The following is a 16637-nucleotide window of genomic DNA, read 5'->3' as shown; positions in this document are numbered from 1 at the left end:
AGGGTTGGCTCAAGGATTCCTTCTAACTCTGAATCGATTATCCCTGTTAAACTATGTGAACTTGGGTAAGACTTTTGACTTGAGTCTCAGCCTCATTTCCTTCATCTGTAAGATGAAGGGGATAGACTTGGAACCTTTCATACTTATTTAAGATGATGCCCCAACCACAGCTGTAAAGTCTATGATTTTCTGTGCCCTCTTGAGTAGAAAATCTTTGGAACTAAGGCCCAAGAGGAAATCCATGGCCCATAGTCCTGGAGCACTCCAAGAGAAGCTCATAGAGCAACTTTCTCCTATAAACCCAATGGGCAGGTTGGGGAATGGCCCTTCTAGTCCAAGACATCATTTCCAGCAGCTATAAATGGGGTCCCCACTTTTTTTCTTCCTCAGGACGGTGGCATCAGAAGAATGCCCTGAACCTTAATCTGCAGAAGGCTTTGGATCAGAAAATTGGAGAACGGCACAAAACTTGAAGTAGAAGTACTAAGAAAAGGGGATACTCTCCCTCCTAGAAGGAGTTAATTAAAAAAAGTCAAGAATAAGCCTAACTGTTGTTTGCTTTTGTTCACCTACTCTCACTCTTTCCTTCTCTTAATCCCTGAGTGCATGGAAGGAACCCTGAGAGTCAAGCAAGACCTTCCTCCATCCTCACTTCATCCCCCTATTCATCTCAATAGAGACTGGAAGTGTAGAGCTTGGAGGGAGAGGAGATTCGGAACCTGAACCCTTTAGTCTTATCTCTTTTGAACCCATCATGTATGAGGATGCATAATAATAGAGGCTGTAAATGGAAAAACAGGCCTGAAAAGGGAAGCTGGAATTTTGAAGAGATTCACCTAGGGTATAGGCCTGCAATTGGACAATCCTAGTTTTAATACTTACATGCCCCAGACCCGATCCCTTCCCATAAGAATTTAGAAAAATCAAAAGGAGCCCCTTACTAAGAAAAGAATAGGGACCCTTGCAAAGTAATCACTCCAGAGGTGACTTACCAGGATGCCACAACTAAGAAGTATCTGAGGCAGATTTGAATCCAGGACTTTCCATCTCTAAACCTGACTCTCAATCCACTGAGTCACCTTGTTACCACCACCTATTCCCCTAATACATTTTTTACTGAACATATGCCATGAGCCCAGCCCTAGTATGGCTTCTCTAGAAGAGAGAGAAGACTGAGCTGCATTCCTGCCATCAAAGAGCTTAACCTAGTGCCTAGAACAGAGACACTTACATTCTAGCATGCTGACTTAATGGAGAGGAGTTCTCATGAAATTATTGGATAATCACATAGGTCAATATAGAATCAAGGGCTGGGTTGAGTGGAATAAGTGATGAGTATTAAGGTTAATCAGGGTGGAATATCCATGGAAAAGAACTCTGGATTTGATGTTAAAGGACATGAGTTCAAATCCCAGCCTTGTTGTGTGTCCTTGAGCATGTCACAACTTTCATGGCCTCAGTTTCCTCATCTGTATGATGAAGGGCTGCACCAGATAGCCTTTCCAGTTCTAAGTTTGGAACCTATAGTCCTATCTGCATAACCTTGGATAGGCGTGTGAACCTCTTTGAGTCTTATTTTTTTCATTTTTAAGAAAAATTTGATAATTGGACTAGATGGTCATCAAAGGTCCCCTCAGGTTCTCTGTTTACAATTCTCTGATCTGACACTGGACTGAGCTAGTCAAGCTCACCTTTTAGAGGGTTCCTCCCTGGCCCCAGGACTTCCAGTTTCCCTTACTTTCTAAACCTTCTTTGTATCCTGAACCACTTTCCAAGAGGCCTCAAACTGCTTGGACATCTCTATCTAGCCTTTGAGCCTGCTTAGTACCTTGAGTTCAAAAGATGGCCACATCAGACCCCTAATAACTTTCTCTTCTCTTGCTGCTGTCACTAGACTCTCCATTCCTTGCTTTTTCTTTCTCTTATCTCCCCTACTCCCACACACTACAATGAATAAAAAGTTGCAGAGAGGCAAATGTTTCTCCTCCATGGAAAGAGACACTTTCTAACAAGTGGAACTATCTCCAAATCTAAGTTGAAGTTAGAGTTAAATGTCAAGTCTTATCCTTGGGAGCAAAAAATCAATTTCACAAATAAATTATGGTCCTCATGTAAATATCTGGAACTTTTAGTAAACCACTATTGAGTTCTATTGTTGGCTCAATGGGAGTCAGTACTGTGATCTAGCAGCAGCAGGAGCAGCAGCAGCAACAGCAGCAGCAGCAGCAACAACTACGAGGACAATAGCAACAACAAACAAACAAAAAAAAAAAACCTCCTGCCTTCCTAGGCTGTCTTGAGAGGCACTATGTTCAGTATAAGAAAAGTGAGTCTTGTATTACTCTGCCCTGCTCAGACCACATTTGAAATATTATGTTTGGTTCTTGAAACCATATTTTATTTTGTATATAATTTTCCCCAATTACATGTGAAAACAATTTTAACATTTTTTTTAAATATGAGTTCCAAATTCTCTCCCTCCCTCCTTCCTGAAATAATTGGCAATCTGATATTGATTTCATATCTTGGCATCACATTTTGGAAAGATATTGATAAGCTAGAGAGTATCTAGAGAAGAATGACCAGGATGGGGAGTGGGCTGGAGCTTCTGCCCCCATAAGGACTTTCTGAGGGAAATAAGGAGATTGAGAATGGAGGAGAAAAACCTATGGAGCCATCTTCAAATACTTGAAGCGTGGTCATTGGGAAATCATTAGATTTGTCCTGCTTTGCATCAAAGGACAAACCTAGGATTTAAAAGCATGCGTTGGCTCTCTGTAAGTAATGGATTCTTAACATTTGAGACTGTCCCAAAGTGGAAATCTACTCCTTTAAAAGACAAAGGCTTTTTTTCTTCCAACAAAGCCAGGGGTCCACTTGCTTTGCTATAGCAAATATTCTGAACAGAGTGGAACGGAGGAACTCTGAGGTCCTGTTCAACTCTTAAGATTCTGCTTAGAATCTCAGAAGGGTAGGTACATAGCCGGAAATGTGTGTGTTTGTTTTTTTTTTTTAAACCAATCAGATAGTTCAGAGTACTGGTCTTAGAGTCAGGAAAGCATGAGTTCAAATCCAGCCTCAAATGTTGGGCAAGTTTTAGACCCCTCTTCTGTAGAATGGGAATAATTCTATAAATCTACCTCACAGAGTTGTTGTGAGGATCAAATGAGATTTGTAAAGCACTTTATGAACTTTGAAGAACTATATAAATGATTTTTTTATTCTTGCCAGTAGAAGTTTCTAAACGTTTACTAAAGGAAGTTGGAAGCACAGAACATGAGTAGCCATAGGGACACATCTTCTAAAAAGCATCCCTCCTCCAGGGTTTAAAGGGAATCCTTTATACCTGAGTTTCTTCCTCTTTTTTCTTCAACATTTTTTAATTCCAAATTTACAAAACCACATAAAACAAGCATTTCCATATACAAAGAAAAAGAAGATTGCATATAAGTGAAATCACAAATCTCTTATATATTTAACTTACTTTTCTTCATATCTATACAAGTCTCACGTGAAACTTTCAAAGCTCTCCTGTCTGTGTTTCCTTCTGGATATCCCATTCTCTTTATTTATCTATAGACTTTATCCACAAGGGTACCAGCCCTTCCCCACTCTCTCCACATCACAATGTTTTATCTCTCATTGATGTGTTCATACAAGTTAACCAAGTTTGCATTAGCATTAACCTAGTAATTGTGTTGACTTGCATTTCAGTTTTGATGCCTTGAGCCAGAATTAAAACTCTGTTCTTATCAGTCTAGAAGCAATAGCAGAAGTGGATCTCAAATGTTTACTAGTTATGTGATCCAAGTCACTTACTCTCTGAATTTGTAAAATGAAGACAATAATTATCTGCATAGTATAGGCTTATTGTAAGAATCAAATGTGATAATACATGTAAGGAGCTTTGTAAAACTTAGTCTTCCTCCTCCTTATTAAGTAGGGAGGGCTTAATGGAAATAAGATAAAAGGAAATCATGCTTGATTTAAATGAAATGTATGTGGGTTTCTAAGATGGAGTAACTCTTGTTATGATGGGAAGATATAGAGCCCCCCTCTCTAATCTCCTCCCCAACAAAAAGCAATCAAAGGAACTTCTGAGTGGAAATAGTTCTTACTATATTGGTCAAAGTATATCAACTCCCCAGTTTAAGTAACAGAGCCAACCTTGCCATTGACCCTCAAGATGCCAGCAATCCCTTGGTAAGGTGGGATAGGCTCTAAGGTTGAAAGAACATTAGAAACTATCTTGTCCAATTCTCACATTTCACAGATAAAGAAACTGAGACCTGGTAAGGGGCTGTGACTTCTTCAGTGTCGCACATCTATTAAGCAGTAAACCAGGATGCAAACTGGTTCTTTGATGCCAGATACAATAAAAGAGAGTCAGATCCTCCAACATTAGTCTTTCTGTCAGGTGTCTTGCCCTCTCCTTTCTCCTTTTTTATAAAGCCAAGTACCAGAGAGACTGGAGGCATAGTGGAAAGAGTACAGGATGTGGTCTCCGGAGACCTAGGTGGCTGTGTGAGCAGGGACAAGTCACCTTTGCTTCTCTGAGCCTTAGTTTCCCCACATAGAAACAGAAATTAATCATCCTGACATTAGGACCTACAGAACTGGCTGGAGGGGAAAAGGGTAACAAGGAAATGGAGGCTGTGAATATTTCTCAGCACTATTCTTAGGTCATTAACTCCCATCCTAACTTCTAATCCTCTAATAACCATTCTTGAGTTTTTAGCAACCTAATAGGATGTAAAGCCTTAATGGCCCTCCTCCAAGTAATTCAGAGAATCCAGCCAGACACTTGACTGCATCAAGGATAATATGCCATACTGCATTCCCAAGCACATAAATCCAGTCTTTGAAATTCTAGCCCCAACGAACAAAGTCATGGGAATTCAGTTCTTCAGAAAGGAGAACTAGAAGGATTTGTTCCAGACTTCTCCAAGCAGCCCGGCTGCCTTCCAAACCTACAGGTTATCTAACAGAAGACCTAGGAACCACTCCTTTTCTGGCACACTGTTCCCCAGCCTTGACTTTGGAGTCCCACCATCCCATCTCAGAACATGGAGCCTTGGGCCAGTGCCTTCCCTTTTATTTGTCAATGAAAAGGCTGGCTTTAGGATCTTTCTCCTAGCATAAACCTAGCCTTCTCTGAGTCTTTCTGTAGGATGTTGTATGGGAAAGACCTTTACTAATATCCCCAGCCCTTCCAGGCTATACGTATTTATCTATCTGTGAGTGTGTTGTGTCAACCCCCCTCCCACCCCTCATCTAGACTTCCTGAGGGCAGGAACTATTTTTTCCTTTTTTGTCTTGAATTCCCAGTGCAGGGGCAGAGCATGTGGTTGGAAAACCTACCCAGATCAAAAAGCCTTATTCTGCAAAACGCACTTACTCTCTCAGTGCTCCAGTCTAAGAATACAAATCGCAAAGTGCATGACAACCTGCATGAGCAGGGGAAGTTCCCTCACCTCGATGGGATCATAGGGCTGGATTTTTAGACATCCCCAATGCTTGGCACATCAATAGTAATGCTTAACATTTGTCCAAACTCTAAGATTTACAAAAGACTTTAAATTTTAGCTCCCAGGATTTATCCAAGAGTCCTACGATTTTGACGTGATCATTATCTCCATTTTACAAACAAAGTGAGTCTGAGAGAGGTAATAAACTGTCTCTCGAGGCACAATCACTTGGCTACCAGGGGCTATCGGGGATCTGATGTGGATTTTGAACTCAAAGTTTTCCTGACTTCAAGTCAATCAATCAGATACCTAGCCTTCCAGGTTTTAGGTTTAAGCCATAAATGAGAAAGTGAGGCTCAAATCTTGCTTTTGATTTCATAGCCAGTGTCAGAGGGAGGATTAAAACCCAAGACTTTTCTAACTCCATGGCTACCTTCACACGTTAGGCACTAGGCAAACGCAGGTTCTCTTATATACAGAGGCTAGTGACCTGCATTTGGAGTCTTGGGGTTTAGGTTTGCAAGTTCTCTCTAGCGTCAAATCTGATTATCTTTCACTTGGGGACAGGTAGGAGCAGGGCTGGGAGTCCTGTGGCTTGGGGCAAGATGGATCTTTTTTTTTTCCTTCTAATTAAGTCTGTGGCTAACAGCAACATGGGCAGAACCCCGGGATTGTAGCCAGAAGGACTTGGTTAAAGCCTCAGCCCTTTTACTTTATTTATAGGTTATTCCCTTGGTTGAGGGCCAATGTTTGGTCCCCATTGTCTCTGCAGCCCCTCCCAGCTCTCAACTTCTAATCCTATCAACAGATGAACCCTGGAAGGAAGAATATTTGTAAGATGATCCATGTGGGAGACTGGTGGCTGGCTTCCATTCTTGGGTCCCACCTTCCTTGTCTCTGTCCTTAGTCCTATTCCGGAGAGCCTACAGGTCCATCCTGGGAAGTCAGTCCATAGACCTTAGAGACCTTCAGTTGGCCAGCTTTTGTATACCTCTCAACCTACCAATGGTTTGGGATTTTTTAGCCCTTACCTTTTATCTTAGACTGGTACCAAATATCAGTTCAAAGGCAGAAAAGTGATAAAGGATAGGCAATCTGGTTAAGTGACTTGCCCAGGATCACACAGCTAAGAAGTGTTTGAGGTCAAATTTGAACCCAAGTCCTCCCAACTCCAGGCCTGGTGCTCTATCCACTGAGCCTTCTGGCTGACAAAAGTTTTTATCTTTTAAAATATAGTTATAGAGGGGGTAGCTGGGTGGCTCAGTGGATTGAGAGCCAGGCCTAGATATGGGAGGTCCTAGGTTCAAATCTGAACTCAGACACTTCCTAGCTGTGTGACCCTGGGCAAGTCACTTGACCCCCATTGCCTGACCCTTACCACTCTTCTGCCTTGGAGCCAATACACAGTATTGATTCCAAGATGGAAGGTAAGGATTAAAAAAAATTTTTTTAATAAAGTTAAAGAGTTTAGAGTCAGTAGGGCAGCTGAATTCTGAAGCCAGAATTTGTCAGAAGTCAGGCTTTGTCTCCTCAATCAAAGTTCTTTCCAGTGGACTTGTCATCACTTGGAGACTGTCCAGAGTTGGGTGAGCAAATATAGCCAAGTTCAGGCTGGAAAGGTACTGGATCCACTAAACCAGTAATGAGAATTTATTAAGCACTGACTGTATACCTGGCACTGTTTTTAGGCACTGGAGGAAAAACCCAATTTCTGCCCTCAAGTGGCTTACATTACAATGGGGGAGGGATAGTAATGTACATGTATACATTGCACATATATATTTACAATTAGATATGGAATATTATAAATAAATACCAAGTGATTCTGTGAGGAAAGGTCTCACAATTGGGAAATGGGATAGAGAGGCCAGGAAAGATCTCATGTAAGGTGGCAGTCATGTTGAGTCATAAAGAGAACTAAGGATTCTACTAGGCAGAGAAGCATAAGGAGGAGATGTCCAACTCTTTATGATCCCATTTGAGGTTTTCTTGGAAAAGACACTGGAATGGTTTGCCATTTTCTTCTCTAGCTCACTTTATAGATAAAGAAATTGAGGTCAACAGGATTGAATGACTTGCCCAGGGTCACACAGCTATTATATGTCTGAGGCCAGATTTGAAATCAGGAAGATAAGTTTTCCTGATTCTAGGTCTAGTGCTCCACCCACTGTTCCACCCAATAGTATAAATACATCCATATAATATAAATATAGTTCCACATATCAGCAACAGTAAGAAGGCTAGCATGACTCAAAAGTGGTGTTCTTAAAGAAGACCAATTTGTGTCAGGTACTGTTTATATATAAGAGTCTAGAGGTCTGTGATTTTAATAATGTGAGCTCTGGGTTTCTACCACTGAGACAGATTCCAATCACCTTGCTAGGTGTTTCCCTGGCTTTCTGGGGCTTAATAAAAGATTTATCTCCTTTTGTACAACCCTCCCATCACGAGTCTCTCTTCTCTTGGGTGAGCTAACACTAGAATGACAGGTACACAGTCTGTCACTGGACCTATATCCAACTGAAGACACATTTATTAAGTGTCCAATATATATATATATATATACACTGGGACTACCAAGAGCTTGTGCCCCTCTAGCCCAGGCTCCTCTTCAAGACATGAGGACACTGAGGGGCACTAATGACATAACTCTCAATTCACATTTAGCTAGCTCACCAAATCAAGTTTCTAAAGTCTTTGAAATTTTAGAGGCACTTTCTCCCATGACCTCCTATGAAAAAGACTGTGCAAGGATCATTATGTCCATTTTATAGATAGGGAGCCTGAAGGAAGGAGTGTGATAGACTCTCTCTTACTCTCTCTGTCTTTCTCTTCTCTCTCCTTTCTCTTTTCCGGGCATATGGGGTGTTCAGGGAGGGGTAGTATCTCTGGTGTGGAGGGCTTGTGGTGCCCTCCTAGGGCAGCTCTCCAGCCTCTGACCCTCACCTGACACCCAGCTCTCACTTGTGGCTCCCAGTAGCTGCTAGCATGCAGCAGCGGCCACACCCCGGGCAACGGCTTCGACAGGCCGGCTAAACCTCATGAGGGTAGCCATCGGGTCGTCGTGGACCCCTGGTGAACTAGGGCTTTGCTCACCCAGCATGTGAAGACTGCTTCAGTGGAACAGGTGGGAAAAACCAATAAGAAGGTTCAACGGCTGAGATGGCGACACAGCAAAGCACTGTGGAGTGCTTAGGGCATGTTGGAGCACAAAGGACAACACGGCCATCCAATGCAGCTGAGGAAGTCTCCAGGTGTAACGATTTTTCATGCCACTGGACCCAGGCTTCCAATGCCGAGAGAGTGGGACTGTCTCTGTGCATTGACTTTTCCACTTAAATCTCCTTCACACACAAGTGTCTTTGTTCACACTCATCTACATCACAGATGAAAGTGCACAAAGACAATCGTCATCCTTGGTTACCGAGAGACTACTACTACCTTTCTCTTTTCTCTCTTCTGTCTGCCTGCCTGTCTGCCTGCCTGTCTGTCTGTCTGTCTGTCTGTCTCTCTCTCACACACACACACACTGTCTCTCCCTTTCTTCTCTTTCTCCTCTCTCTCCCCCCGTCACTCTCTCTCTCACTTGTTCTCTCTCTCTCTCTCTCTCTCTCTCTCTCTCTCTCTCTCTCTCTCTCTCTCTCTCTCTCTCTCTCTCTTACTTTCTCTCTCTCTCACTTTCTTTCTCTCTCTTATTCTCTGTTGCTCTCATGATCTCTTTTTCATCATAATTAATTTCTGCTATCTTCCCCCACAAAATTACCCTCAAACCATAAGATTTTAGCTCTAGACCTGGAAGAGACCTCAGAAATCATGTAGTCCACCCAGAGATAAGTGACATGCCCAGGGTCATACAAGTCGTAAATGTCAGAGGCCAGATTTGAACTCAAGCCATCAGAATCATAGATCTGGACCTACAAGGGACTTCAGAGGCCAGCCAGTCAGACTCCCTCATTCTAAGGATTCTGAGGATCATGGAGATGACCTGACTTGCCCAGTCACACAGGTAAGCAAGCATGCATCAAAGGTAGGTCCTGTGACAAGGAAATCACTTTAAAAGACTGATATATATTAATTTAAGGTCGCCAAGGAATTCAGCTATGTAATTCCTAAATGAAAACTCAAGTCAACAGTCAACCTTTTATGGAGTTTAATTACAAACAGGAGGAAGAAAGGTATTAGAGATAGAGAGAGAGAGGGAGAGATAAAGGGGAGAGAAGGGAATAGGGCTTAAATACCCCTTCTGTTTAGGCTGGGCCAAAAGGCCCAAGCCCTTAGATAGCTGAGGCAAAGAAAAGAGATCAGTCCCTATCACTCACGTGACCAAAATGGAGAAACAGTCTCAGGGGCCTCCACCTCCAGCTTCCTTCAGAGCAAGCTTCTCAGAGCACAACCTCTCAGAACCAAAACTCTCCAACCACCCACCCCTAGTCCTCAGACCCCGCTATCTTTAAGGAAACCATCCAAGTTCCCTCCCCTCAGTTCTCATATCTACCAATCACTGTCCATGTCTTCCCTGTGCCAATGGTGGCTCTACCTTAACCCAGGATCGCCCAGAGATCTGTGGCTTTGCACATGTCTGTTGAAGGTCATATTCTCAAATAATTAAATCTTGATCCTTTGCTGCAGCCCTTCCTAAATCCTGTTACCCTGAGTAGATTGGAATAATTAAATTTTGATCTATGCTTCAGCCCTTCCTAAATCCTGTTAGGACTGAGCAGGGTCATTCCAAGTATCTCTATTGTATCAATTCTAAAATCAATCATGACTCAAAGAACTTCCTGTTCTATGCTTAAGCATAGGTCAAAGCCCTTTCCATTGTTCAGCAAAAGGTTTCTGTCCTAAAGTAATCTTAAGAAGGGAGGAGGAGGAATCTCCCATGCCAATGGGGTTCATATTCCAATAGACTATCAGTAATAAATTTTCCAAGTATGAAATTTCCCAATGGTGAAATTTCCAACATTTATAAGTCTAAGAAATTTTAAGGTTTACAATCCCCCCTGTTGATCATTGGGAGACAAGTCTCCCCATTGATCATTTAACATAATCATTTTGTAGTTCTAAATTCACTTCTAACTAAAGATATACACAATATTCAATTTTCTAAGAGAAATTAGAATAGTGAGAGAGGAAATAGAAAAGAAAAGAAAGCAAAATCAATGTTTTGCTAGGCGCATTGACAGAAAGCCAAATTAGGGGCAGTCCCTTTTGGCATAAATGTGTACAATTACAATAAATGTTCAATCAAAAGTTCAGTCCAATCAAATCATATCCAAAGTTCATTCTTGATCTTCTTGATGAAGTGTAGGTTTTTGGCATCTTTCTGCAACAGTTCATTCTCTGGATATAAAAATTTCAAGCTTTTTTCTTGAAGATCTTTTCTTGAACAGAATCAAAATCTTTGATTTTTATAACAGTAAAATCTTAAACAAAATTCTTGGATTTTTATAAAAATACAATCTCAAACAAAAAAAATTCAAAAATAAAAAAAATCTTAGATTTTAAATTAAAATATAATCCCCCCTGAAGTAAGTATTAAAAAATATATCAAGTTTAGCTCAGAATGCAATGTTCAGTTATGGGGGTGTATGTGTCAATTATCAAAAGAATAGAAAAATAATAAAAAACATAAGAAAAATTCAAAATAGGCCTTGTATAGGTCCAGTTTAAAGTAATTTCTATCCCACAAGTATGTAGGACAGGATGCAGTAATATTTCACTTAGCCATTTGTAGCCAAGACTACAGGAAGTTGCCATAATATAAGAAGAAAAGAATTAGAATTCTATTTTGATGGGGAAATGTCATTCCCTCATCTGATTTTTTTTTCAGGGACATAGGGAGCCAGCATGATAGTCAAGCTTTGTACTTGTTTGAGTACTTCGTAAAGAGTGTAGATACAAGGAAGTCCTACGACTTAAACATAAGTTAAGCGTCGCAACCTCGAGTCTCACTTTAATATTTCTTGTGTGCTCTATTGGCACTATTCAGGTTTAGTCTGTGCTCCTTGTTTTTATCCCTTTTCCTGGAATCAGACACAAACATTAATCCCAGTCCTATAATATTTTATCAATAAATGGCAGGTTCCCATAGTTTAAAGCTTTTAGGCTTATATTGATATTATAGCAAGAGTATATATATTAACTTGTATTACTGCAGGAAAAAAATAATATTAATATTAATTATGTGTACCTTCAGTACAAAAAATGAGAAAAAATTCAAATATCCTGATCAAAAAAATAAAAGAAAAGAAATAATAAAATTAAGAAAGAAAATCAGTAATTCAATGTGTTCTTGAAAAAATAGCATTCATTTGTCTATGGATTATTATCTCCAATTTATATGATAAGATATAGTCACAATTCATATGATAGGATACAGTCAATCAGTCTCAGCAGAGGATGCTTTCTTCACATGTGATCAGTGAATCCAAGAGTCTCTTTCTCCAATCTTTATAGATGTTGGAGTAGTTAATAATATTTGGAATGGTCCTTCCCATGAAGGTTGAGTTGCTCCAGTTCGCTTGAAATTCTTGATATAAACTTTATCTCCTGGGTTCAGGTCATGCAGAGAAAAGTCTAATGGTCCAGCTTGTACTGCAGCTCCGGATTCATGAAGTTCATGTAGTTTGTGCTGTAACTCCTGTATATAGGAAGCAATAGTAATATCTCCCCCTAATAGCGATGCATAAGCCGGGGAGAAAGGCTTAGCCTGTATAGGCGGATGTCCAAAAAGCATCTCAAATGGTGAAATATGTAAGTCTCCTCTAGGCCTGATTCTAAGATAAAATAGGGCCAGAGGGAGAATTTCAGGCCATTTTAAATGGGTCTCAATGCATAATTTTCCAATCATAATTTTTAAGTTCTTTGTTCATTCTTTCCTGCTATTTGGAGAGGAGAAAAGGAAACTGAAAAAGGTTAATTAACATCAACAAAATCAATACAATCTAAGAAGAATCATCTTCATTATACTGGGAAGTTCCCTGGGCACCCTCCTGAAGGGCACCTCTCTGAGGGTCATTAGCGCCTCGAGTATTTTTTGGACGAGCGCCATTTCTCATATATTGTTGTTGAGTATTATCATTTTCTTCAATTGGAGCATTGTCATTATTTTCCCAATTCCTATTTCTATAATTCTGGTTTCTAAAGTTCTTATTTCTATATTCATCATAGTTATTTCCATAGTCATTATTATAATTTCTAGAATTCTGGTTTCTATAACCATTATCATCATTTCTATAGTTATTATTCTAAAGCTATTATTAAACTATGTATTCCTTCCAAACATCTTAAGAAAGGTTCTACATTCCATCATTTTGTGGCCCTTCTTCCCACAGAAGTGGCAAGTAATGGATTGATAATTGGATTTCTGGAGAGGGGCAATTGTCATTGGTTCATTATCATGCCCACTTTCTAATTTAGTCATCCTATCTATTAAATATCTTATTTTTTTCTTCATTTCCTCCATGTCATCATTATTTTCTTCCTCCTTTTCTTTGTTTCCCTTTAAAACATATATAGCTATTTTTCACAATTCTTCAAGGTCCATATCTGACCATCTTGGGCATTGCATTCTAAAATAATTCTTAATTGCTTTGCAAGAGTTATTTACAAAGATCCTTCTAACTTGTCTTAAACTACTCTCTTTAGTTAGGTCCCAATCTAAGTATCTGTCCCCAAACTCGATTATTCTATCCATAAATCTAGAAGGTGATTCTTCTTCCTTTTGCTTAATTTTTTCCAGTTCCATCCACTTATCTGTACTGTCTGCACATTCCTTCATTGCTGTGAGGATGGCCTCTCTACAACGGTATAGTTGTAGATAATCCTCAGGATTGTTATAGTCCCATTCGGGATCCTGAGATGGCCAATGTGCTGCATTACACCCCCAGGTTTTGTTGACATGAGCAATTATTTTATTTTTTTCACGTTCACTTAAAAAAGCCTGTAGTAAGTTCTCAACATCCTTGTAAGATGGATTATACTGAAAAAAATATGTCTCCCATCTTTTTTGTTACTAGAAAAGGATCTTGTTCATATGTGGGGATATTTCGTGTAAATTCATTTATTTCTTGGGGAGTAAACGGTATCCTATGTCTTAAAGTCACCACATCCCCATTCCGTCCTATTTCAGGTACTTCTCTTAGAGGAAACAGGCCTCTAGTTGAATTTTGTACCTGTGGGTCAGTTTGACAAGGACAGGTTTCTCTAGGAGGACAAGATCTCCTTTGCGTTGGAATTTGGTTTTCTTTAGGAGAGGGAACATGAGAAACTGGGATTGCAGGGGAAGGGTTTTGGGGATTAAATTCAGTCAAGATTTGCACTACACGAGAGAAGCAGTCTGTTAACTGGGCTATAGGGAAGGTGTTTTCCATCTCTATTTCAGGGAAGGAAATTTCCTCATTCAAAGGTTCAGAAACAGGTCTGTTTCTGGTAGAGTGGGTGTTTGCCAATTGATCCTGTAAGAAACTTTTTAGATCTTCTAATTGGGCTTGCATTTTATCCTCAATTTTTCCTATTTTATCCTCAATATTTTCTATTTTATCCTCAATATTTTCTATTTTATCCTCAATATTTTCTATTTTATCCTCAATTTTTTTTTATTTTAGCATCTCTAAATATAGTATTGAGGAGTACAAAAATGACAGTACCTATTAATATAAAAATTTGGAGATATCCTGCATTCCTCAATGCCCCTACTTCTTCAGCTGCCATATAATTGTCAAAGAATGTAGTACTCATTTTTATATATATATTTTGTAATTTCACAAAACACATGGGGAGCAGGGTAAAGCAACAAACTTTCCACAGGGTTTTTTTTTAATCCAGGAAGTTGTTCCTTAAGGGAAAGGATATTTAGAAACAGTTCTTCCAGCCAGGACTTTAGGGTCCTGTTGCTGAGATTTAAGGTTTACAGTCCTCAGGTCCTCTAATACCAAAACTAGACTATGTGCTCACTCAAGTTATAATTGAGAAAACTATGATGATAAGTTGAAATGACTTGGCCAAGAACACATGTGGTGAGAATCAGAAACAGGCTATTTTTGTCCCTGAAGACAGTAAAAAGCTACATGCTAAAAGAATCATTATTTACCAATTGCAGCTGAAAAAGTGAACTGTGGAGCCCATTCAGCCAAAAAAGGGAGCAATAATTGGTTACAATAGCTTGAAAAGCACTTACTGAGATCCTACTACATACCAAATGTCAGTCAGTCCATAAGGATTTATTAGGTGACCATTATGTGCATAAACAGTGCCAAGTGCTGAGGATACAAAGGAAGGAGGGACTAGTCCCTGATCTCAGTGAGCTCACATTCTAATGGGAGGGATAACATGGCCACATATAGATCAGTACAAAATATATAGAAAGAGAGTACAATTTAATTGGGAGGTGAAATAGGGTTTGGCACTAGGAGTTAGGGAGAGGTGAATCAAGAAAGACCTTTGATACAAGGTTGTGCTTGAGTTGGCTTGGAAGAAAGCTAGAGATTCTAAGAGGCAGATGGGAAGAAGGCATTCCAGGCAGGGGGAACAGCCAGTGCAAAGACATGAAAGAGGTAGCTGGACTTTCACTCATGAAGATCAGCCCTGAGTGCATGAGGAGGAGGAACATGCAACAGATTTGGAAAGATCGGTTAGAGCCAGAATCTCCATTTGAAGTCAAATTGAACTGTCTGACTTTAACTGCCTGACAGTAGTAGTGGTATTTGATCATAGGAATAATAGAGAGCCACTGGAGTTTCCTGACAAGGGAAGTGGGGAGTTAGGGCAAAGTCCTGTCCTTTGTCTTTCGTCTTCATTTCTACATCTTTTTAAAGTTCATTGTGCAGTATCTACCTGTTTCTTTCTCAAAAGCTCTTAATCTCTTCCTTCCATGCTGAGCCAAGAACCAGGAACACGAGTTCAAATCTCACCCAATTCTTGTTCTACCACCCCAAGCAGGCTCTTATCTCCTAATGACTATTGTATCCCCTTTTGCTCTTCTCCATTCTAAATGTTCCCATAATTTGCTTTAATTAATCCTTGAATGACATTTTTCCTAGGCTTTGCCATCTTGGCAAGGCTCCAGTTTGTTAATATCTTTCAAACTTTATGCCTCCAGGCATGCTATGCCTACTTGGATGGCCTCCTGTCCTCCATTATCATTGAATTTTATCTCAAATGCTAACATTTTTTGACCCTGTCAATCAACAATCTTTTTAATTTTAATTTTTAAATATTCTTCCATGTTTCCATGATTCATTTTCTCTCCCTCCCCTCTTCCCTGCCTCCTCCCAGAACTGCCAAACAATTCCACTGGGTTAACAAATGTTATCACTCAATGCCTATTTCCATATTATTCATTTTTGTTATAGAGCAGTTTTTTAAAAGCCTAAACCTCAAATCACATACCCATATATACATGTGGTAAGTGATGTCATCTGTTCTTCTTTTGCATTTCTCTTCCCATGGTTCTTTCTCTCAATGTGGTTAGCATTCTTTCCCATAAGTCCTTCAGGAGTGTCCTAGCTTCAACTAACAATCTTTTAAATTTTACAAATTTTTAAATTTATAATTTAATTTACAATATTTTTAAGTATTTAAATTAATTTTTATTTTTAATCATTCAATATTTAATTTTCTTACCATCACCACCATCCACTAGCAAAAGAAAAAAATATTTCATGACAAATATGTATTGTCAGACAAAACAAATTCCCACATTGACCATGTCCAAAAATGAGTATCTCATTCTGTACATCGAGTCTATTTGGGGGGGGAAGTCTCACCCCCAAACTCTCCTTGCCTCATAGCTTCTGTGTCTAGAGACCCCTGGGGAAAAGAAACCTAGAAGGGAGGGTAGGCTGGCCTGACCTAATCTTCCCCTTACCCCCTCTCCATCAGAAGGTGGGAAGCATCTTTCATCCTTGGTCCTCTGGAATTGTGGATGATCATTATGCTGATCAGAGTCCCTGAGTCTTTCAAAACTGATTATATTTACAATGTTGTTGTGATTGTATAAACTGTCTACCTAATCTTGTTCAGTCTATATACAATCCTCTTCTGAAACCATCCTCTTCGCCGTAGAATAAAAATTGTATTCCATCACATTCATATACTTAACAATCACTAGTAAAATACCCACTAAGTGGCAGACACTGTACTGCGTGCTAGTGATACAAAGACAAAGAA

At 39.8% G+C, this 16637-nt stretch overlaps 1 protein-coding gene across 5 annotated transcripts in view; it reads left to right on the top strand.

The window, feature by feature from the left end:
- Nucleotides 1-542, top strand: part of CIMIP4 (ciliary microtubule inner protein 4) — a 37190-nt gene extending 36648 nt beyond the window's left edge. For all 5 annotated transcript variants that reach the window (XM_056798894.1, XM_056798893.1, XM_007503432.3 and 2 more), the window contains one exon: nucleotides 391-542. In XM_056798894.1, the coding sequence (XP_056654872.1) occupies nucleotides 391-473 (83 nt within the window). In that variant the 3' untranslated portion in view covers nucleotides 474-542. The remainder of the gene's footprint in view (nucleotides 1-390) is intronic.
- The last annotated feature ends 16095 nt before the right edge of the window (nucleotides 543-16637 follow it).

The sequence above is a fragment of the Monodelphis domestica genome, chromosome 5 (genome assembly GCF_027887165.1).
Source record: "Monodelphis domestica isolate mMonDom1 chromosome 5, mMonDom1.pri, whole genome shotgun sequence".
In the NCBI taxonomy this organism is placed as follows: domain Eukaryota; kingdom Metazoa; phylum Chordata; class Mammalia; order Didelphimorphia; family Didelphidae; genus Monodelphis; species Monodelphis domestica.
This window is presented reverse-complemented; position numbering and strand designations above follow the sequence as displayed.